The sequence below is a fragment of the Notolabrus celidotus genome, chromosome 19 (assembly GCF_009762535.1).
Source record: "Notolabrus celidotus isolate fNotCel1 chromosome 19, fNotCel1.pri, whole genome shotgun sequence".
Lineage (NCBI taxonomy): Eukaryota > Metazoa > Chordata > Actinopteri > Labriformes > Labridae > Notolabrus > Notolabrus celidotus.
Genome location: NC_048290.1, coordinates 19,177,898 through 19,200,522, shown reverse-complemented (window position 1 = coordinate 19,200,522; position 22,625 = coordinate 19,177,898). Strand labels below are relative to the sequence as shown.

Below are 22,625 nucleotides of genomic sequence, written 5' to 3'. Positions count from 1 at the left end.
TTAGGAGAGTTAATGCCATGCATTTATTTCAGCACTGTGACACATCCCCCAGACCATCATGTCATAAACATACTTTTTTCACAATCTGGCAGAACCTTCACTACATAGCATCAACACTACATTAAGTTCTATTTGTTACAGTATGTTCCAGTGAGTCTATGAGCAGTGTCATGTGCATATAAATTGTTGTGTAAACTGCAACATTATAGGATTCCCACCACATTTCAGCATTTTAAAGAAAGAATGAATGTTTGCACCACATTATCCGTAGCTTTTTACCGTTTCATTGCAGTGATTATGTCACGCAGTCTTCAATCCCTAAGTGCAAATAATGACACCAGAACAAGAGGGCCACCTTGTCAATTTGCAGCTCTGCACACAACAGGGACAAAAGGAACTATATGGCAGTATATACACATTAATTAATGGGTTAGCTTTCATTAACATTCACTTCACATCCTTTTGCACAGTTAGTACTTCAGAGGAACATAGATTGTTGGATGAGAAAGGTAACACAGAGGATATATCAGAGGATACAAGAATAAATACAGGTTTTTAATGCATAATAATAATTTACTCGGCAATGAACAGCAGTTCTCATATAATATAATGTACGCAGATAGCTTTCATTCCTGATGGTATATGTTCTGATAATGGCAGCTGCAGGGTTTACCCCCAACCAAAAACCTATCCACTTGTTAAACAGTACAAATAACAATTCTAATGGCAAAGAACACAAACCCATAACAGTACTATGTAACTATTATTAGAACATGATGACACCCATAGGAATGTATACTTAAAAGAGTAACAGGCTGTCGTGCTAACGCACCAACATGGAGAGGTATGTTGTGAAGCTGCAGGGCCAGACAGTGCCGATTTTTTTCTTGAATGTGGAGTGTAAGAATCTTAACAGCTTGTCAGATTGCGTGCATGATTTTTAAACTCACAACTTTCAGAACTGCCTTACTATCCATGAGTAGGTGGTTGCTTTGCTAGTCCCTCCTCTCACATATTTGATGAAAGCCATCACATTTTTGAGTTTGGTCCTGTGACAGCTGCTGTCACTCGTGTCGTGTGTGTCAGTCAGGGTGTGAGTGTGTGTTGCCGTGTGGTGGGTTAAAGGTAATGCAGAGGAGGAGAGATTCTGTCGGTGGCTTGATCTGCTGTCTCTCAGTGCTTCATCTGGTTCGCTCAGTTGCTGTCCCTATGTCATCGTGTAATCACTTCTATCTTCCTCCACTCATCTGTTAACTACAGGGTACATTCTCCCTCTCTCTCCTGCTCTCTGCTTGGTGCAGTGAAGGATCCTGGACTATAGAGGGAGACGGATGTGCGTGGCAGAACTATTGGGCCGTGCAGCCAAAATGTAGATGGCACTCTCCTTTAGAAAGTCTGCCCAGGTTGCTGGCCTGTCGAAGATAGGGAGATCATCACTATTAGTCAAGAAACACTGAATGCAATTCAGTATAAAAAGGGTTAAGGATAGGGTTGCAAACTAAGGACAAGGTAGAAGTTATAAGGCTATTGCTTGTTTGACAACTGCGTAAAATTTCTTTATTTTTCTTATGGTCGACAAATTACAAATCTTAATAGTGCATCTCAAACCACTGCCTCTACAGCCAAAGCCTGACATATGTTATAAGATAAGATAAGATAAGATAAGATAGTCTTTAACTCGTCTCACAACGGGGAAATTCAAGTGTCACAGTAACAAAGTAGACAGTGCAAAAAAAAAAAAAAAAAATGACAGAGAGCTCTGATGTTGTGGAAAAGAAACAGAATTTTAAACTTATATGAATAAGATACACTGCTGCACTCAGCACTCAGCAACATGTTCCTAATTTCTAGTAAACATGGTTGCTGATCATTAATTTTTAATTCAATTGTGCAAACACTTTACTTTTTCCATTTTCAAAGCCTGAAGAAGTCCTCAACAAAATGTTTTATTAATGTAAGAGCTGTTTTTACTAAATTCTGCATTACCTAGTTGTATTAAAACATAGTCTGACCTTCAAAAAGTGGAAGCAAAGATCTGTGACTCATTTTCAAAGATTTATGTCCTTGTCAGAGTGAAGGGTTCATTCATTGTGGTACTAAAGTAGGAAATGACTAAGAATGGCGAACACAATGCAGGCTTTGGTCCTTTCATTTTTGTTAATTAAAAAAAAAAGTTGAATACCAAACATGGATTCAAGACCACATTAAGAAACAGACTTATAATCGCTCTTTATTGGTTCTTTGCGGATAGCTCATGATAACCAAACTAAACAGTGTAAGTCCCTGAAGCCCCATGAGGTGTACATTTGTATTGTGTGCACACAAGTGATTATCCTGCATGTGCACAAGTTATTAACTTGTGTGTACAAGTTAATTATATTCTGTTCACAAGTTATTAACCAGTGATAATGATTTCCCTTTTCATCAACAGCATCATTTGTCATGAAAAATCAATATGAATGCCATTATGCACCAGTAGCATGCTTTTTTAATAATATGAATATTGTTCATGTGTATTTTTATGAGCTCGACACTGTGATTTGTATATTGTGTGTAACACAAGTGCCCTCTGCTGAGTAGAGAAGGATTTGCCCAATGTTGTGTGGATTCGTAATAGGCTTTACTAACATGCATTAAATCAAAGTTTAATTTCTCCATGTGGTCTGTTTGAGAGAACCTATTGATATCAAACACTTCTGTGATGACATGGAATTGCTGTAGAGTCACTACAGCTCACCATATTATGCTTTATAATTTAGATCATTGCTAATTGTAAATGCTGGTTAAAAGAATCTTTATGTGTCACAATCTATGTTGGCAATGTTGTTGCACACCATACACTATAAAAACAAAATTGTCATATCTGTCGTTATTCACCATCATGTGTTCTCTCGCATTTAGTAATGGGTTGAGATATTAAACGTTTTTTAGTATGTGCCCAGATTTAGTCAGTCTTCAAGCATGTCGTTAGCTTATTGCTACTAAAAGGGTGGCTGAGAGAGATCAAAATAAATAGTGTGTTAAACTAGGCATCAGCAAGTGAAAGCTAATGCCTATTTCATCACACATGGCAAGAGAAAGCTTTCAAAACTGCTTTTCAAATTCCTTATCTTGAGCACATAAGTTCATGTTTTTTGCACAGAAGGTAAAAATCATCACTTTTGTGCAACTTCAGGAATCAGTAGTGAGTGGGTGTATTATCCATAGACTGTATAAAACATTGATTCATTCTCAGTGACATCACCCGTTGGTGTCTGAAGCAGAGTTTTGAAGTCTATTAATGGCTGTAAGCCTGTTTAACTTGAAAACATGGGCTTTTATAATAGGTGTGTATGTGGCTTCCAGGGCTTTTGAAACCAGCCAAGTGGAAACTCAAGGAACTGCAGCCATCAGCACTTCCAAATTGGCTTCATTTCTCAAGACTGGAGGTTGCCACTTGGTGTTATCCCACAAAGAATATTTCACTCCACAAATCGTTACAATTATTAAACGGTACAATTGCTGGGTAATAGTAGTGTGTATCTGGCCACTGTTTGATTTAATTTTTTTTCTTCATTATCTGTCAAGAGTTAGGAAGTGAGTTCCAGGGCATTTGCAGGGGCAATGCTGCAGTTTTATAGGTGGCAATGTCACTCTCAAAGTGTATCTCATTGTTGCCACACATTAAATATTTACTGTCTTTCCCCAGTGAGGACCTTTTAGTGCATTCACAGGAGCCATAAGCTAATCCAGGGGAAAGTCTGTGTTATTGTAGCAGGGTGAACAAGGTTATGTTGGTCTTAATGATGGAAGGATACTGTTAGAGTCTGTTAGAGGTAAAAGGCTGTAAGGGAAATTGGTTTCCACCAATTTGCATTACAACAAGGTTAATTTACAATAAGACATTGTTCAATAACATTATCCCCTACCTTAGATGAACTCAAGGAAAATATGAGAGGACAAACCTGTTGTCATCAGTCTTGCTCCTTTCACTGCCAGAGCTGGCCGGACTGCTCTCACATATGGGGCCAACATGACTTATGCTGTAAGAAAGGTTATATAAATATAAAAAACATAGATATGTTTAGATATGTGAGTTAGCTATTCAGCAGTCAGTAAAGGACATGACATTCCTGTGGGCTGATTAAAAGGATAAACAGTGAACTTTTTTCCTTCGAGAAAGGGAAAATGTTTCGCCTGTTTTGTGCTCAAATGGTGCTTTATTACGTTTTCTTGTTACCTGTTTTTCTTCCTTAACATCTAGCCATATCAAAATACTTTAATCTTAATGTTATTTATTCACAGTAGTAAAGGCGATGCTAGGGATAGCCTCATTATACATGTCACACATATCAAATTGGTCAAAACCCATTGACAGCGGTTAATAACTTTCACTAACATGAGCAACAACAGAGGCAAACTGATCACACATCATGTCAAATCAATCCGCAGAAAAGAGTTCTGCTAAGAAGAGACTCTATGGTACCGGTCTCTACAAAGAAACTTAAACCATGAGCGGTGGTGATGACAGCAGCAGGGTTAAAAGTTGTGACATTTGCCTCGTTTATTTTTAAAGTGTGTGAACCGCAGAACTCAGAGAAGAAGGAGAGCTGAATGAGGACAGTTTCATGTTAAATCCACTGCAACAGACAAATAAGAATCCATCGCCATGGAATGCTAACTGACGAGGAATCACTGGGACTATTTTTTAAAAACTGTGTACATAAATCACTTTAAATCAATAAAATAATCTTTGAATCAATGTTTTTTGACAACGTGTTTGTATTTGAAGTTAGGAGCTGGGTAATAAGCTGGATAATGTATGGTTAGCAGGAAGCGTCGGGGTCTTGTCTCACCCTGTTGGGATTCTTTTTCCCATAACTACCTGCTAACCAGACATTATCCCTCACTTGTCAAGATTATTCTATTACAGTTTATGTTTCTAATTGTTATTAAAAGATGCATTTGTCCAATTACAGATATATCAGAATATCTTCCATCGAAAGGGAATAAAATATAATTCTATCATATACAGACAGTTGATATTGACATTTATAACCTGCTCTCTTTATTCATACAGATTTCTATCATCTGTCTGAGCTGATGGCTGCCAACTGTGATCAACCCAAACATTGCTGCATCATCTGTCAAAGTCAGTTTAATTGCATAAAAATTCTCCACTGCCTCTGCAATAATGGTGACAGCAGATGATAGCAAAATACCTAAATGAGTAACCTGATGTGAACCACTGACTGATGCATCATTTAAAGCTCCATTTCACTCTCACATTGTTGGTTGTGAATGCCTGTAATCCAGTGATCAAAGAGAGAAGAGTTTTACGACTCATTTGATATTTGCTTTTGGATGAGCTTGAGTGAGGCTGCATTTTAGTGCTATGTGTGGACCTGATATGCACAGTGCACTCTCACAACCCTCCGCTCTACAGCAGCCTCTTAAAGCGATAACTGAGGCTGTTAAAGAGGAGCTCCCTAAAGAGTACAAAAGGATTTCTTTTCATCCTTATAATAAGAGGCCAAGCAGAATCACATTCATGCCTCAGAAAAGTAAAACCTGACCATATGAAAGGCTCAAGTTCTGCACATTATACTTGATTCAAGGACACATGCATCTTTCATCACTGTATGATCGGAAACAGTTCCAGTTTGGGGTCAAGAGGACTCTTTCCCTTTTAGAGCGAGCACCATATTCCAAATGAAATCTAAATTGAGGGGTTGTCTGAGAACACTTGAGAACTGCAGCATGCTGGAAAATGTTGAAGTGAGGAAAATGAGGCAAGCCATGCAGTGCTGAGTCACACTCACCCACAATTCAAAGGAGAGCAGAGTCCCATGAGTCTGTGGGGATTGCCATGTGTTGAATAGGTGAGAGGAATGATGTGGTAGGGCACATGAGATTTCACAGCAGAGGTGGTTATGAGTAGTAATGAACAGAGGCACATGCATAAATACACAGACAGTGAAGACATACGAGTGGTGTTAAGTACATTTAATCCAGTGTAGATCTTCCTTTAAATGTAGGACATTCACTTGGCATTGATTTTTTTTGTTGCTTGAGAGGATGTGAATACTTTTTCAACCAATGACGCACAACACTGTCACACAAATACACAGTGAGCACAAACTAATGTAACCTCATCAGAGTCAATCAGAGCTTATTTTCCTTTCATTAGCACTCTGATGAGGTCTGTCTGGGAGGGTGAAACTGATAAACAAGCAGTGCGTTTTTTTTTTGTTCTTTTTATCCAGTGTATTGTGCAGTATTGAGGGTTATTCATTTCTGCATTTTTGCAAGGCCATGGAAACAACAGCTGTTCAATGCGGTCCAGTACAATAATAATCCACACTTTTCTGATGGTTGTAAGCTTGGATTTTATATTATATTGTATTATCAAAGAGAAGTTGGTTCAACCTTGTTATCCTTCTTTGAGGCTGAACCTCTGGAAGAGTTTCACTAGATTGCGTTATATAGTCTCTCCTTTGATCTAGTATCAACAAAAGGCTCTACAACGGTGGTATTTGTTGCAGGGTTGTTGTGTAAGATTGTCCTGCGCTATACATATCTCTTAAATTATTGTGTCGGCACCCTGTAGCAATTTCAGGCGTTGCACCTTGATTGATCTCTAAACAAAACACAAACAGCTCTATGCAAAGTCAGCCCGGGGAGCCTCCAAAAAATGGAGTTCAAGTGAGTTCAAACAAAAGCAACCAGCTCCATCAATTTAATACACGACAGGTTAGCAATAGCAAGAGACTGGTGTTGGTGCGTTTCGTATAAAAAGAGGACTTGGCTACAAATACATCACAGTTTTGATATGTCTTGATATGAAGTTTTTGGACTTTGTTAAAAAATATTACAGGCAAATAGTGATCTTTTCTGCTCATCATCCTTTTGCAATAAATGTATTAGTATTTCATTGATATCAGCATTTATCCAATCTGAAAACATCCAGGTTGCAATCAAAATAGCTCCAGTTTTTCTGCAATGCACAGGAGCCACTCATACATTCTCAGTGTCATTATAAAATAAATGTCCAACTCATTGTGAAGATGTAGCTCAGACCTCCCACAATGTTTTTGACCTTGGAACATTTTAGTAGAAGCCGATACCTAGGTGATAGTTGTGGTTTTTTAATTTGCACACTGGCTAGAATGTATGAGGTATGATAAATGCTAACACCAGTGCAATGAACTATGGGACTACACAGATGTTCAATTCTTACCGAGTTCATGCTGTGCATAATCCATACTAAATGTAACATTAGAATCTTAGAGTATTTATGGTTGTTTGCTTATTTTATTCAGACATAAGGCTACGCAATCGATATGTGAATGAGAGCTGAATAGTGCAGTAAACCAGCTCTGCCTTAATGTTCCTTCTCAGTCTTCAAGACTTAAAAACTTTGCTTTTCCTTGTACCAGCCGGCACAATTAAGAACTGCAATCTGGTGCACATTTCAGTTCCCTTGTTATAACTCATTCATGTCTTTCAATGAGATTGACTTTATTGTGGTGATACGGCAAAATCTACAGTATGCGTCTGCAATTAGTTGATTGCCGCAGGTTCTGATTTATAGCCTCGCTCCTTAAAGGGAGTCTGCTGGTAAGGATTTGAAATGGCTTGCTGAGTCATCAACATTCAATCATAGCAAAATGGAAAACAATCCAGACCTGCAAGGGCTCTTTCTTTCATTTGGAACTATCTTGGTAACAATTTGAAGAATACAGTTGATGATTCACTTTTTTTCAAGCTCTGTATTTGATCATTACCAACTTTAAAGGGAAATAGCTGTTCTATAATATTTGCAACTAGTTGCTAACGTTGTCTGTCTGCTGCACAGAGCTGCGCAGGAAGTGTACAGCAGGTGTTTTGAAGCCTTCCTTGAAAACAGCTGTCTGCTGGGAGACAAAATTTTGCAATGTCAAGAGAGCTATGAGAGATAATCAGGTTGTCATCCAGGCAGCTGATCAGTGTGTTAAACAGTGAGAATTTTCTGTATCTTCATCACCATGAGCAGCACATTTTCTAGTGTTGTGTGATTGTTTTTTTAATTATACAGACAAATGAAATAATGTCACGTTTTATAAATCCATCTAATTATTACAATTAGAGTTTAATGACTGTCTTTGAATTATTTATGGTACGGTTTTAAAATACAGAAATATACTGTATGTAAATGCAGATACATGCATCTGTGCTGAAGTGTATCATAAGATATGATTGGATACTTAATTTAGGCCTAATGTTGGTTAGAATCAAACAAGCCCCATGCTTCAGTTATGATGTTGCAAAGTTAAGACTGAAAACTTTGTTTAGTAGAAATCTTCTTACTCAAAAGTGGAGCTGTAACACAAATATAAGGGCTCTTTATTGCTTATTTTGACTCTTGAAGGTTTGCAGCCAAAGAAAAATCTCTGAATCACTGAACATGTTTCATTTGTCGTACATCTGTGTTCACACAGACTGTCTTAATAAAATCTCAGTTGATATATTGGATAAGTAAAACAATGTGTCATCTGCAATGCGATGAAAACAGGCACTTTTACTGCGGAATTCCTCAATACGATGAAGCATATGTAATGGGAAAAGAGCGCAGCTTGTTATCTTGCTCCCAGACTTCCTTCCAACTGTTTCTATTCCCTACACAGCAAAACCATTTTTTCTTCTGCCAGCTGCAGTTTGCATTATGAAGAGATCCTCACTCCTCAAAATCCTGCCAAACGTGTGCACGGATTTGTGCCTTTTCTCTCAGTCTAGACATGGAGACACGGTGTTTCATCAAAGTCTTGAAACTTGGATTATGGGTTTGAATTATATCAAGTACTGCTTTGCAGCTACTGACTCTCATCCTGTGTTCTTACCTCACATTGCAAGACTGGGAGTCTTTGTTGAGCTTGTTGAACCAGGACTGCTGGGCCTGACGGCATTCTGCTCTTGTGATCACTCCGTCTTTATCCTGGGTTAGACCCATGAACACTGACCGCGCAGTGTCTCTCTCCTTGGCAGTCAACAGACGCACCAGTGAGTTCTAGAAAAAAAAAAAAACCCAAGAAGTGTTTTTGAATTAGACGGCTTGGAAACATTCCTTTGAATCACTATGAATCCCAGTCATCTTCTGTGATTCGATGCTGCTAATCAAGGGTTGTGAAAAAGGGTATTTTTGTGTGCCAATGTTTTTAGCTTTAATAAATCAAAATCAAATTAGCACTGCAACCCAGGGTATCACATAATGCATGAATTGCATATTTTATCTTGCAAGCTTAAAACAAAAAGAAATGTTTAAACAGCTGGGGGTAGTTTTTGGAAGATTGTGCAGACAAATCTGTTTGTCTTTGGCACCTGCTGATTAGCTTCATTCTCATCAGCACCATTGAATGAATAAATAAGTGACATGTAAGAATGATAGTAAAAATATAAAGGGGGGAAGTGCTCCGTTATCTGAAATTTTGATCTTTGAGAGTTTTTATCCCAGTTTACAAATTTTCCAACTATTTTCTTGACCTAATAAATTTCAAACTAGGAGCTCGCAGGCCAGATATTCTCAGGTTTTATTGCATTTCAGGTTCAACCAGAAAACTTGGATAGTTATAAAGAATGTGAATTTACTAGGGCTGTCAAAGTTTTGCATTACAAACATCCTAAAAATGCTGCTCCTTTTAACGCATCATCATTTTTTTGACACACAGCTTGTATGATAATGCCCATCCTGTGGGAAATCAGAAAGCAATGCACCAGTAACACGGATGGCTAGCAGAAGCAGTCCCCGCCTGAGCTGAGATTGATAAAGAAACCGGTCCTGTGACTGGCAGGTTCAGCTTCAAAGCTCTGCCAGATGGTTCTCTCAACAAGACCAAAGTTATTTGCATTTACTGTCGATGTGAATTGAGTTACCGCCGGAGTATGTTGAGTCTAAAGTTACACAAGCAAGCTGAGCACACAGCTGATGCAGATAGCCCTCCTCCCCCTAGCCAAAGGCAGGCCACACTGGATTTTGAAAACAGAGATGCCTGGAAAACTCTTCAAGCATTACTCTTGAAACAGCGATAGCTCGAAGGGTCGATTAATAAAGTGCAGGATCCATTACATCCAACAACTGCCTCTATGAATTACCTAGAGGGCAATCATTGTAACCAACATCATTTGATTCCCAAATCAGGACACTGTTGAGAATTGCTTCCCATTGTCAAGATGGACTTAAAAGAATGTTTTGATATATAAAACCACACATTTTTGAACAAGTGACAATACATTTGATTAATCCTGATTATTATGGAAATTCTGCAATTAATCATTCATTTGACAGCCCTAGAAATGACATATTAGCACTAAGTTTAAGGAACAAGGGATATGATGGCCTTCAATTTGAAAGAAAAAAAACATAAACATGACATTAAAAAATGTGTTCCTGCGTTTTGTGACCTTTCTTGTGTCCAAGGGGACACAAACATCTTAAAACTGCTTCCAAGTTTACTCTTGCTAGAAGAAAATGGAAAAATCTGTGTTATGAAATGAAGCTAGAGACATCTGAAGAGTAGGTGCCATTGAATGCTGACTAAAAATCTGTAAGTTTTTAAGCTGCCTGATAGTGAAATAATGAATATATTCAACACATTCCCTCATTCTTATACCATACCTCTGTGCGAAACTTCCTCAACACTCCCAGAGACTCGAAGTAGAGGAAGTCGGACCATTCGATTTGACCCTTCTTCTCAGGATCCAGTGCGGCGAATTGGGACAAGACTTCCTCTTCTTGCTCATCAGTCAAGTCCTTATCAAACTGCTGCTTGGATGCAAAGTGGCGGTACTGCAGCAGCTCATCTGACACCAGGCACGACTCTACAGCAGCAAGGAACAATTCATCACGTCAGACTTAATTAGTAATCGAGCAGTCTTCCAGATATTATTAACTTATGGTGACTCATTCTCAACGAAGACGGGACCACCTCCCACTGATTGTACTCCATCCAAGCAGTGGAATAATACCACGCATTTAGAAGTAGGCATGACAAATAATGTTGTAACTCTGGTGGGGAAATGTGGAAAAAGTAATAATAACAGATATACACATATTTATAAATGCAGAGAGCTAAAAAATAAAGTATATCTGACCAATGTTCAGTTGTATGTTTGCTTTGAAAGTTCCCAGGTCTGATAGACCAGGCAGGGTCATCCAGAGACAGTAGGTGATAGAAAGTGCTTAACCAACTAAAAAGTTGCAGTATAAGGGAACAAGAGTCCCCTAACACATGTATCAGGCCATGTTGGAAAAAGATGCAGTGTGCAGAAGAGCTCGAGAAGTTCTGTTTTTATGATACATCAACTTCTTTCTTTCACAAACTTTTTCTTTTCCAAGACTTATGGTAAACAGTCAGCATTTTTCACGAGGGCCACCAGGTGCTGATGCAAGAGTTTATTTCTGTCACAGTGGGTAGAAACAAGGAGGAGGGCCCATATGCCAGGATTTATTCAACTAAAAGCTACAACAAAAATAACTTATAGATAGATTTTCTGTGCAAAACACATAAGTGATACAAACGCAAGGACACAAGGAAGGTTTGACGATGATCTGACAAAGACAGGAGGAATATACTGTATATATTTATACACCCAGTAACGAGTAAGGAGATGAGAACAATAAGGCACAGGTGTAGACAATCACAAAGGCGTGAAAACACAGGAAGTACAACTAGACATAACACACACACTTGAAGAATATTCACCAAAATGAAACACTGAAAACCAACTTAACAATAAGACCAAACAAAATCACACAGGGAGTAAAGAGACAAAATAAAATACACAAGGACTACAAGAACACAAAAGGTAACAGACAGACAGAAAACACAAGGTAAACAAAATAAAAGAAGAAAACAAAGTTCTCACTGAAAAACCCAAAACTGAACAAGATCAGCTCATGACAATTCTATGTTGAGTGAGGAAGAAACAAAATGAGGCTAAGCATGGCTTATGAATATATAAATAAAAAACAAAAAGTCCACAATCATACAGGCTGTACAGAGCAGTAGCAGCAGATTGAATAAGAGCGATCCTCTCATTCTTGCCTATAGCAAGTGAATAACATTACACACAAAATGCATCTGCGGTTCAGTGGAATGTCATTAGAAAATATTTTTCTGTGTTGATTAATAAACAATGCGAACCATAAAAGTATATCATCTAAATTGCAGTTTTCATTCTCTACCTAAAGTTCTGTAAATCTGAACAACGTGTCTTGAGTCTGCGTCTCACCTGGAATGATCTTGCACTGCTTAAAGGTCTCCATAAGGCTGTACATCTCCTCCTCTGTTAGAAGTAGATTCAGGTTATCCTGCGGATAAGAGTGACATGAGGGCAGAGGATTACACTTAAACAAGTGGTGTTCACACATTTTCGTCTTAAGTGGTGCATTACTTGATGTGAGTGTGCTCTTATTGTATGGGCCAAGTCCCTACTGACGCTGCTGCCTTGAACTATTGAATCATGAATCCATTTTGTGAACTAATTTGTTCCTGAAGTGATTCACATGAAATGCAGTTATATCCCACTCTCTGTTCATAATTGTATCATGAGAAAAAAAAGAGAGAAAGAAAAGGGGGGTTTCCAATTAGTTTCATTTAAAACCTTCAACACAGAGTAAAAGTTATGTGAAGAAAATGTTCTTACTAAAACAGAATTCAATATAAAATTAAAATATACATTTGTGATGTGGTTGAAGACAAATTGGCCTTTGGATGTGAAAATGAAACATGCAAAAATGTGTAATATATATATTTATATATTTCTATAAGTATGGTACAGACAACAGCAAAACCAAAGGCAAGGGAAATCACAAGAGACACTCTTTAAATGTCTGTAACATATTTGTATTATTCATCTTATAAGTAGAGCTGGGCGATAATTTGATAACGATAATTATCGTAAAATATTTTTTCTCAATATAAATGTGACAAATGTTTGATATAAATTTGATATAAATAAACCTGCAATTACACCTCCCAACCACTGGAAAGGGAGGTGCCAATGAGCCACTAGTTGCCACCCAACATTAGACAGAAGGAGAAGACGGCATTGAACAGCCAATCATGTCGTGGGATGAGAGGTAGGCGGGGCTTAAAGACATTCAGAGCTGAATGTAAACACAGCTGAGACAAGCGACAGCGACACCGAAGAAAACTCAAAACCTACCAGCTCAAAGCAGAGTCGTTAGTCTGACACTGTGTCGACTCTGTTTTAACTATTAACTTAATACACTTCATTAAATACACTTTCAGGATGTGGGTAAAGGAAGAGTAGGGAGACAACTTCTGCTGTGTTGCTAACACGTTTAATGCCAGACGTGACCGTAAGACAACTGAACACTGAATAACTCTGATGCATTCACTGCACTGTGGGAAACAATATCACTCTGCCCCTAACCCTTTGTAAGGAAAGTGCACAACTCAAAACAATAATCTACTAAACTGATACACAATACACAATTTGATATATCTTTGTTGTAAATTTAAATCAAATTATGCAAATAAGCTCAACCTGAGAGAAATAAGAATCTACAAACTAAAACTTAAAAAAATCTCATTTTACAGTAAAGACCTGCTTTCTGTTAGCACCGTCAGATATTCTGGATTCAAGAAGCTCATCTGAAAACTAAATCCAGATACAAACTAACAAACTGTCCGGTTTCTTCAACTTTCACTCAGGGCCAAAAATCTGCCTTTAAATTCAAATGAAATAATGATTTGATATATTGTGATAATTATCGATATTCACTGATATGAAATATTCTATCTTGATAACATCATTTTCAATATCGCCCAGCACTACTTATAAGTCACTTGATTCAATTCCAATGATCCCTGTAGGATGATGGAGATGCAGTAAGTCAGTTCCAATTTACCGAGAAAGTCCATAAAACGCTTTTTTTTTTTTAAACCTCAGTGCTTCATAAGATCCACAAATGGTTGTATTATGTTTCCATTTCCAAGACGTTACCCAACATGTTAGCATCAACTGTATCATCAAAAGTAATATTCAATAAGGAAAATATGATGTATTAAATGAATCCTGGGAACTTTTCAGAGCAACTACCCTACATATTCCACCCTCATCCAGACATTGGCCCTGACTGAACTCCCCAGTTGTTGTTGTTGTTTTTCTATGCAGAAAAGTTTGATTCGCCCACTGACAAACATGGACACATGCCCTCATTATCTAAGCCTTTGGGAGCTGAACATATGTGCTAACAAGCTGCATGATGTCCCTCTGCATTTCTTCAACCTGTCATCAAGATCACAGTAACTGCCAACACCCTGCTTACCCACAGTCTGCAGCATTTACAGTCCAGGAGCGTGCACAGTATGTGTAAGAAATTATTCAGTCCTACCAGCTAATATCTGCAAGTGCGCTCTTATTCTTCATTTATTTATTCATGTGTTAATTTGTGCATTTGTTATTATGTAGGTTAAAAGTGTCCATCCTAAGATCAAGGATTTAAAATGTACATCTTTCAACAAGGATAACACACTTATATATAGTTTGATAAAACATGTACACATGCACTCTGGTACACTGTGTCCTTGTAACATTTTTGAGAAGTGTCCCTTTAACTGGTGGAACTATTGGCCTAAAATGCGTAAGCTGAGTGAAAGCTATCACCACAGAGCAGCCAACAGAAGGCTTATAAATTGAAGAAAATCCTCCCTTTCCTCCACATCCCTTTGTATCGCTCCCACAGCATGTTCTCTCAGCGGTTGTACAATCATAAAGGCGGTTAAAGAGACCAACAGGGATACATTTCAAGAAAGCACAGACAGATGAAATATGGTATATGACATAAAGCTGAAACACCATCAATCTCATCGAATATGTTGTGTGGTAAATACAGTTTATCAATATCTCTTGCTGTCGTTGTTGTGTAAAGTGTCAACAGTCCTGATGCAGTGTGTGTTTCCTGCCTCTCATGCTCAATATGTTACATCACAGCCTTATAATGCAGCAGATTATCTAGCCTCTGGTTGATTCTATGGTCAGCTTATAGATGTGTCAGATTCAGAGTTTTCTACACTTTACAACTCTTTAAAAGAAGAAGATTAAGAAAATACAACACACTAAGCACTGTTCTTTGAGACTACATAGCATAGTGGAGCAATAATGAAACACAAAAGCCGTTATAGTGTCAATTGAGCTGTATGTGACTGTCATTCGGGATGTTAAGACGATCCAACAACAGGGAAGATAGATAAAAGACAAAGAATATATGCCAGATATACATTTTATGTGCATCTCAAATCTGCAGTGTTATCATATTCATAAAGTAATAACTTCCTGCAGAGCAATGAAACCGGCCATCTGGCATGGAAGCTAAAATTATATTAATTAAAATTAGAACTCTTAAAAGGGATTGAAGAGTTTAAACAAAACCTCTTAACAGCATCTGGAATAAAGGTTCTTTGTGACTCAAAAAGCCTCTTGGGGGATAAGTATAATGATAACACATTCTGATCTTGTTCTGGCAGTTTTCATAAATAGATATTTTAGACTGTCCTGTTCAGAAAGATAACAGCATTGATCATGTTTTCAAACAGATTTTAATAAGCCAAATTTAGACTGAGAATAATATCTTATTGCTGCTTGAATCTAAAGGTCTCTGAACAATGCATGACGTTAAAAGTCTCAGGTAAAAGTGACAGAACTGAAATGAATAAGTGGTAGATAATAACGCACAGAAAATAATGCAGTTTACAACCAACAATTGCAGCTCCCTTCTTGTCTGTGTTGCATATTTGTCACCCTCACAAGCTCACTGTTTCTGCTCTGATAAGCCTTTTCACTGGCCTCCTCCAAATATCTTTCAACAAAAGAGAGAGAGGGAATAAAAAGAGAGCAAGTATTGGACTTACATTCATAATGAATGCTTGTCTTGTTCCATGTCACTCACATATCCAGCTTGCTATCTTAATACATCCTTTGCAGGGACACCGTAACTTTGCACTTAGCATAACCCTGGGATCTTAGCCCTCAAGGGGCTTTACAATCTTTTGTAAAAGACGTGATGTAGAGAGGGGTCACTTCATGTGCATGAACCCTTCTTTGTTGTTATTGGATACTACTGAGCTATATGTGCAGCAGTCTGTTTTCAAGACTGACTGTAAACCCATTTTTCAGGAAACTCAGTCCATATTTCTGCATGTGTGAAATTAAACGTCACATACACAGGAGGGGGAATTTGTAACTGATGTGTCCTTACAAAGAAGAAAGGTTTTCCACCCTCCCTACCTATAAGGACTTAAATTCCCGATTAAAATCTCTCTCTCCCTCACTGAGTTGTATCCTTCCACCCTCATTCCCATCACACACTGAAGAAAGCCAGAGCCAGAGACAGAGGACGCTTCAGTGTCCTCTCTTCGATTGTGTGAAAATGCTCCCCCACCTCCCTGTGTAAGCGTAAATTTGGCAAATGATTTTGCTTCACAGGGCTGGTGAAAGACACGGAGCACCTACTCCACTCTGAAGGGTTCTCTAGCAAAAGCACTCTTCAGTTGTTTGGGCTTGAATTAAAACAGATTGCTTTCTACCTCTAATAAAGCGGCGATCACCAAAGAGGCATCAGTTATGGCATTTTGCCTTTGATTCTTGAGAAGCTGGACATTTATTTTAACGTTTGAAAAATACACATAAGGACTATTCACACCGGATTAGCATAACCTGGGGGCCTGTGTTAATTTGTGATTGACCCCCTGACATCAGTGTTTGGTGTGGTGTATTCCCATGAGATAAGCAAAATTTGTAATTTCTCTAATTTTCTGTCCTTTCGGATTGAAAAAATACATAGGCACTGCATATCATCCATGTCATTTCTCGAGGCAGCATCACATTGTAAATCGTAGAACTATAGCGGATATCTCTGACCTTGAGAAACTAAGCCAGTGCAAAAGTGCTAAAAACTGCAGTTCCTCGAGTGTCCACATGAGGCTTTCTCCTGAAGCATCGGAAACCACAGACACACCCATTCAAATCAGCCCATCTTTACAGCAAAAGAAGAAGATGCCAAAATCTAGTAAACTTCCACAAAGAACGTGCATTATAAACTTTATAACATGCCTTATTAAATGTACAACTTTATGTCATATAAAGTTTATAAGCAATCATGCAATAAAGCAAATTGTATTGAATCCACCCCAGATTTTCTCCTTCAACTCTCAATAGTTGGAGATATTGATTTGAAAGTGTCTGCGTGGGGGATTTAGTTGTTGCCAAGAAACAATAAATAAGTTGCTGCACTCCTTTTTAATTATACACTGCAAAGCAACATAGTGCCTCACATTTTGCAGGCAACACTGCCTCAATGTACTGTACAATATACTGTTAGCACTGCAAAGGCAATAGCCCAGTTGAAAGATAGAAAATGTGCAAAGCGTGACATCCATGTAATCACTTCTCCACAACTGGAGCTTTTCAATGATTTGAGTTTGGTCTTCCTATGAACGAGTTTCCTATTGTGTAGCAAAATGATTCAACTGAATTTGCCCCCAAATTGGTGTCAATACTTTTGTTTACAATGTAAACAAACAAGCAACACAGCCACAGAGATGACCCTAAAAAAGAATTACCCCAAATTACTGAGACACTGAATCAGGCTGGATTAGTATTATCAGAGGACCTCTTTGTGTCCCAAAATATAGGTGATTTCACCTTAATAATAATCCCATGCAGATGGGGCCAAAGTATACTTCTTTACTTCTTTCTAACACCAACTTATTTAGTTTCATGAAGCTTTACAGTCTTGCAGGAAAGCAACTACTTGACATGACACATATGCAACACATGATCATTACCTGACAGAAGATCACCTCAAAGGACTCACATGTCCATATCTTTTAATTTTAAACATACATTAACTAGCCAGAGCAATGATGCTGTTTGCAGGCTTTGATTTATGCATGAATTTCCACAATCTCCAGGTCATGAGTTGCCAGCAAACAACTCACCTGTCACAACAAGTATGGTCCAAGTTGTGACAATTCTCACACAACTGATAAAGTAATAACTGGAATGAGAACAGTTTTCACGTTGCAATAATAATTTGATTCCCTATTAAGCTGGAATAGGAGAAACTTTCACCTGTTTATATGGGAACTTTTACCTGCTACTTTAATCAAGTCTAGATAGCTAAAGAGGCTAATTCACATTTTGCTGAGAGTGGAAGGAAACAGTTAACAGTTGTGCGTTTCCTGTCATAACTTTCAAAATGTCTGCTGTGAAGAAAAAGGCTTCACGTGGTATGAATGACGTACTGGCTTTGTGTCTGTGCATTTGCAGAGAATAAAAAAAAGATGGTTTTGTTGCATAAAAACATGTCTCTGTGGGACTTTTGATGTTTCAAAGGGAGAAACTGAGCTCTGCCTGACAGGTAGCTCACAGGCAGCTCAGCAGTTGTCTGCTCAAAATGACTGACATCTTCTTAACGGGTTGTCTCAATGAAACTTTTAAGAACATCTTATCTCGACTTATAGGATTGCAAGCTGTGAAAACAGTCTGACGAACAGATTAGGTGTCATTTATGATGGGTCAAAACCTTCTATGCATGATTTAACACTAATTTGTGCCTTCTACCATAACACGCCCATTAGTCTTTATTAATAAATACTTTTCTGCTGTAAAATGTCATGAATGGATGACTCAGAGGATACATTTTTTTTATATACAAACAAGATTTTTGAGATTCCACAAAAACATTTGTGCTGTCTGTTACATTACTAAGAAAGCAACAATAGCTTTGCTGCTGATGGATGATTTTGAGAAACAGGATGAAAAGGTGACAAAAAAAATGACACATCTGAATTGCTGAAACTTAGGTGTATATTTTAGCATATATCATTCACATTTACATAGGTGGCAGCAAGCTGTGGAGACTTACACAATAGTAGCAGCTCCATCCAGTAACAGTGTGAGCTGTATCTCTCATCTCCTGCAGGGCCTCGGCACGCAGGTAGCCCAGCTCCCTCAGGCAGCCATCGTGGAACACCCGAGTGCAGATCCTGCAGGGATACAGGTCGTCTGCTGTCCACACCTCACACACGTCACACATCTCATCACTCGGCGGCTGAGGCGTAAACAGAGTTGTCAGTCAGATTATGAACAGCTCTTTTTTGCAAACCATTTTAGTGAGGAATTACAAACACACAAACAAGCCCTGCTTTATCTCCTGTCCATCAAAGCTCTGAGTAACAGGAGGAAAGATTAGGCTTGAGTCCATCAGTAGTAGGAGTGTCGTTTCATGGTGGGACGTGTATTGTGCAATGTATTTGTAGTCTGTGTGATGTTCTATGCTCACAATGGTAGATCAATCAAACAGCTCTGACTTTGACAAAAAGGCTGATATTTTTGCCTTTGTGTGATGTGTTTACTGTCAGACTTTCTTAAACGTCTCTGTAGAACCATTTATAGCCAGGATGTCAAGCCAGAGAAGATGACTGCAAAATGACTGACTTGTTAACCACACAGTGAGTTTCCATCCTTGCTGTTTTTTTTAAATCTTTAATTTAATGGCAAAGCACCGGCTCCGGGGCTGCAGTCGCATCCCAGCTGACACGCTGTCTAATTTCCCAAGTCACAGCTTATCCGAGAATTATGGCCCACCTCTTGCGACCTGGCTCCATTTACAACGAGCTTCCTGCATCGTAGCGCTACTGCAAACGCAGTCTAAGCCTTCAACAGGGACCTCAAAGTGGCGGACGTGTTCATCCATCAACTTCTAAGATGCGGAAATTTATCTAAAAATGAAGATATACAAAGTGGCCCTCCAGGCTTTCAGTTTCATTATGCCACTCTGTCTGCACAGTATTAGTGTGTGTGATAGCGTGCTGACTTTAGCTTCTCTTGAACTTGGCAGGATATATCCAGAATGATTTCTTGTACTAGATCAAGCTTGTACTACAGAAAAGACCATGTGGCTAATAACACTGAGGGTTCAACCCCTCGGGAGCATGATAGTGCTCAGCTACTTACCCATCTGATGGCCAAGTGAGGTATGTGGTGTATTTTGTGCACAATTAACACAGAGTTCTAAAGGTAGTGAAGTGCTAAAGTAAGGAGTTTGAGCATCATCAGAGGAGGCTATCTCCTGTTTGTCCTGATTTTGATAATTTCTGCATGTGATATGAAGACTGATCTTAAGTTAAGGGAACAAATTGTCAATGTCACAGCAAACAACAAAATAAGATGGTTAAAAAGAGCAGGATGTGAAGATAGGGTTCTATAGATTCAATTCAATTAAATCTATTATGCCACAAAATAAATAACCCAAATCATCAGAGCACAATCTCAGGATTTTAGATTTCTGTTTGATGTTCAGCATGGATCATTTTCTGATTTTATATATATTTTTTGAATCAACATCAAAACACACAACTAAACTGTCACATTGGGAAAAACTGGAAGGAGGAACCATGTGCAGATTAAGATTTTATAATAAAAGAACAAACAAAACACAAACAAAAACTTAACAAATGTCTGAGAAACCTAATCCAAAAGAATACTCATGGAAACACTGGGAGAAAGCAATGCAAAGAGAAGACTCTGGCTGTTTTTAAAACTGCCCACTATACTAGTAGTACTTACTGATTTGGCCAAAATTCATTATGTAGTATGTGAACAAGAGCAAAATCTGCAGTATGCCAAAACTACTGGGAAAATTTCCCAGTATGCAGCGGACCAGTCTCCCTTGCGTACTGTTTCCCACAATGCACAGCGCTAACTCTCCGCTTCTTCTTTTTTCCGTATCTGACGGGGGGCACTCAGTTTTTTGGTGCTGTGAAATATGTTAAATTCCATATAAACCACCTCTTAACTTTTTTAATCATAAGTGATGCTAAAGAAGGAATTTTGCTATCAGCTTAGCCGGTGTTTATTTTCACTTTCTGAAACTGAAAACTGAGCAAGGCCTGACCCAGCATACTGCAGAACAGATCCAACAGAACACTCCTACACTACATACTACCTTCAGACGAGTATGCAGCATGTACGGCATACAACATTAGTAGGTAGTATGTAGATGCCGGTTTTCGAAAACAGCCAAGGAGATGTAATGATCCAACCCAGGATAGGGGAAACATAGGCTGTTATGAAACGTCCTGCTACATGCTACCTACGAATGTACTGTAGTAGGCAGTAGGTACTCCTGACTACATTCTGCATTTGAATTTAGTATGTAGTATGACTGTTCTGTTCGATCTGTTCTGCAGTATGCTGGGCCAGATGTCACTGGATTTCCAATTTCGGAAAGTGGAAGTAAACAGCGGACAAGCTGATAGCAAAACTGCTTCTTCAGCATCCACTTATGATTTAAAAAGTTAAGCAGTGGTTTATATGTAATTTAGTAGTTTTCACAGCACCTAAAAACTGAGTGCCAACCTAAAAAAAAGAGGAAAAAAAGAAAAAGCGGAACGAGCGAGACTGGTCCGATGCTCACTGTGAAATTTTCCCAAATCAGTATCCGGGGAGTTTTGGCATACAGAAGATATTGCTTATTTTCACATACTACATACTGAATTTTGGCCAAATCAGTACGGACTGCTAGTATAGTAGGCGGTTTCGTAAACAGCAAATAACTAAATACACTGGGTAATCAACACAGATGTGGAATACAGGCCACAGGTGAAACTAATGAGGTTAATCAAAAAGCAGGGAAACACACAGGAAGTAAAACTTAACTGGAAACACAGGGATCAAGAACTTCAAAATAAAAAGGAAACAGGACAAGACTAGGAAACACAAGAAAATACACAAATGAATACAACACAAGACATGGATCACGAAACACAAGGAAGAATTAGGATAACGTATTACCAATACAGAGGAAATACAGGGAGGAAACAAGGTATGAAACACAAGTAAAAATCCAAAATTAAAGAACAACTCATGACATACGAATCACCAACATTGAAGGGAATTTGATATTTCAAAGGATATTTTTGAGGCGAGGCCTGTGTGAACAAAATAAAACTGGTCCCACAATAACCCTTTAGGTACACCACATCTGACAGATCACTTACAATAAAAGATAAAAGAGAAATCTCTTCAAATTTATCCTCAGTGCAAAACCTCGCCTGCAAATATCGTCCTATTCAGATCAGTTTTGGTCAATTCCCAAATATGTAACTGTTATTATCTCAGGTCAGATACTTTGTTGTCGTACCTCTTGTTTGCGGCACCAGCAGCAAATAAAGTTGCCAAGCAATATTTACTTACTGCAGAATAATAAACCTGATGGTGTCAGTGCTCCTGTGAACTCTATCTCCTGTTAGTCAGCGTCACCCTGAATATGGTCACTCTCAGCTCCCTCAGTCAGCCAAAGCCGCCCGCCCACAAGATGCACACTGTGAAGAGCCTTCACACACAACAACAAAAACACACACCTCACAGCGAGCGAGGGGAATAAAAAGCCTTGCCAAAAAAAAAGGAAAAAAATACTTCAAACTCGTACTTTCTCACCTTCAACAAGGGTGTTTAGATAACGTTTAAGAGTCCCTTCTCAGCCTGGCTGAACTGCTTTATCGTAATGCCTAACTTGGAAGAGGAAAAGAGATAATAAGCCGCTGTTGCCATGGAGATTCTTTGACATCTTGCAGACA

General features: G+C 38.5%; 1 protein-coding gene across 3 annotated transcripts in view; it reads right to left on the bottom strand.

Moving 5' to 3' along the window:
* The window catches only part of phf24 (PHD finger protein 24), a 38,480-nt gene continuing 15,855 nt past the window's right edge, over positions 1 to 22,625 (bottom strand). For 2 of the 3 annotated variants that reach the window (XM_034709471.1, XM_034709472.1), the window contains exons 3-9: positions 18,911 to 19,096; positions 12,247 to 12,325; positions 10,631 to 10,833; positions 8,859 to 9,025; positions 5,802 to 5,834; positions 3,945 to 4,022; positions 1 to 1,412 (exon numbers count right to left, since the gene is read on the bottom strand). In XM_034709471.1, coding sequence (XP_034565362.1) covers positions 1,316 to 1,412; positions 3,945 to 4,022; positions 5,802 to 5,834; positions 8,859 to 9,025; positions 10,631 to 10,833; positions 12,247 to 12,325; positions 18,911 to 19,096 — 843 coding nt within the window. In that variant the 3' untranslated portion in view covers positions 1 to 1,315. The remainder of the gene's footprint in view (positions 1,413 to 3,944; positions 4,023 to 5,801; positions 5,835 to 8,858; positions 9,026 to 10,630; positions 10,834 to 12,246; positions 12,326 to 18,910; positions 19,097 to 22,625) is intronic. The other variant, XM_034709473.1, reaches the window with a different exon arrangement.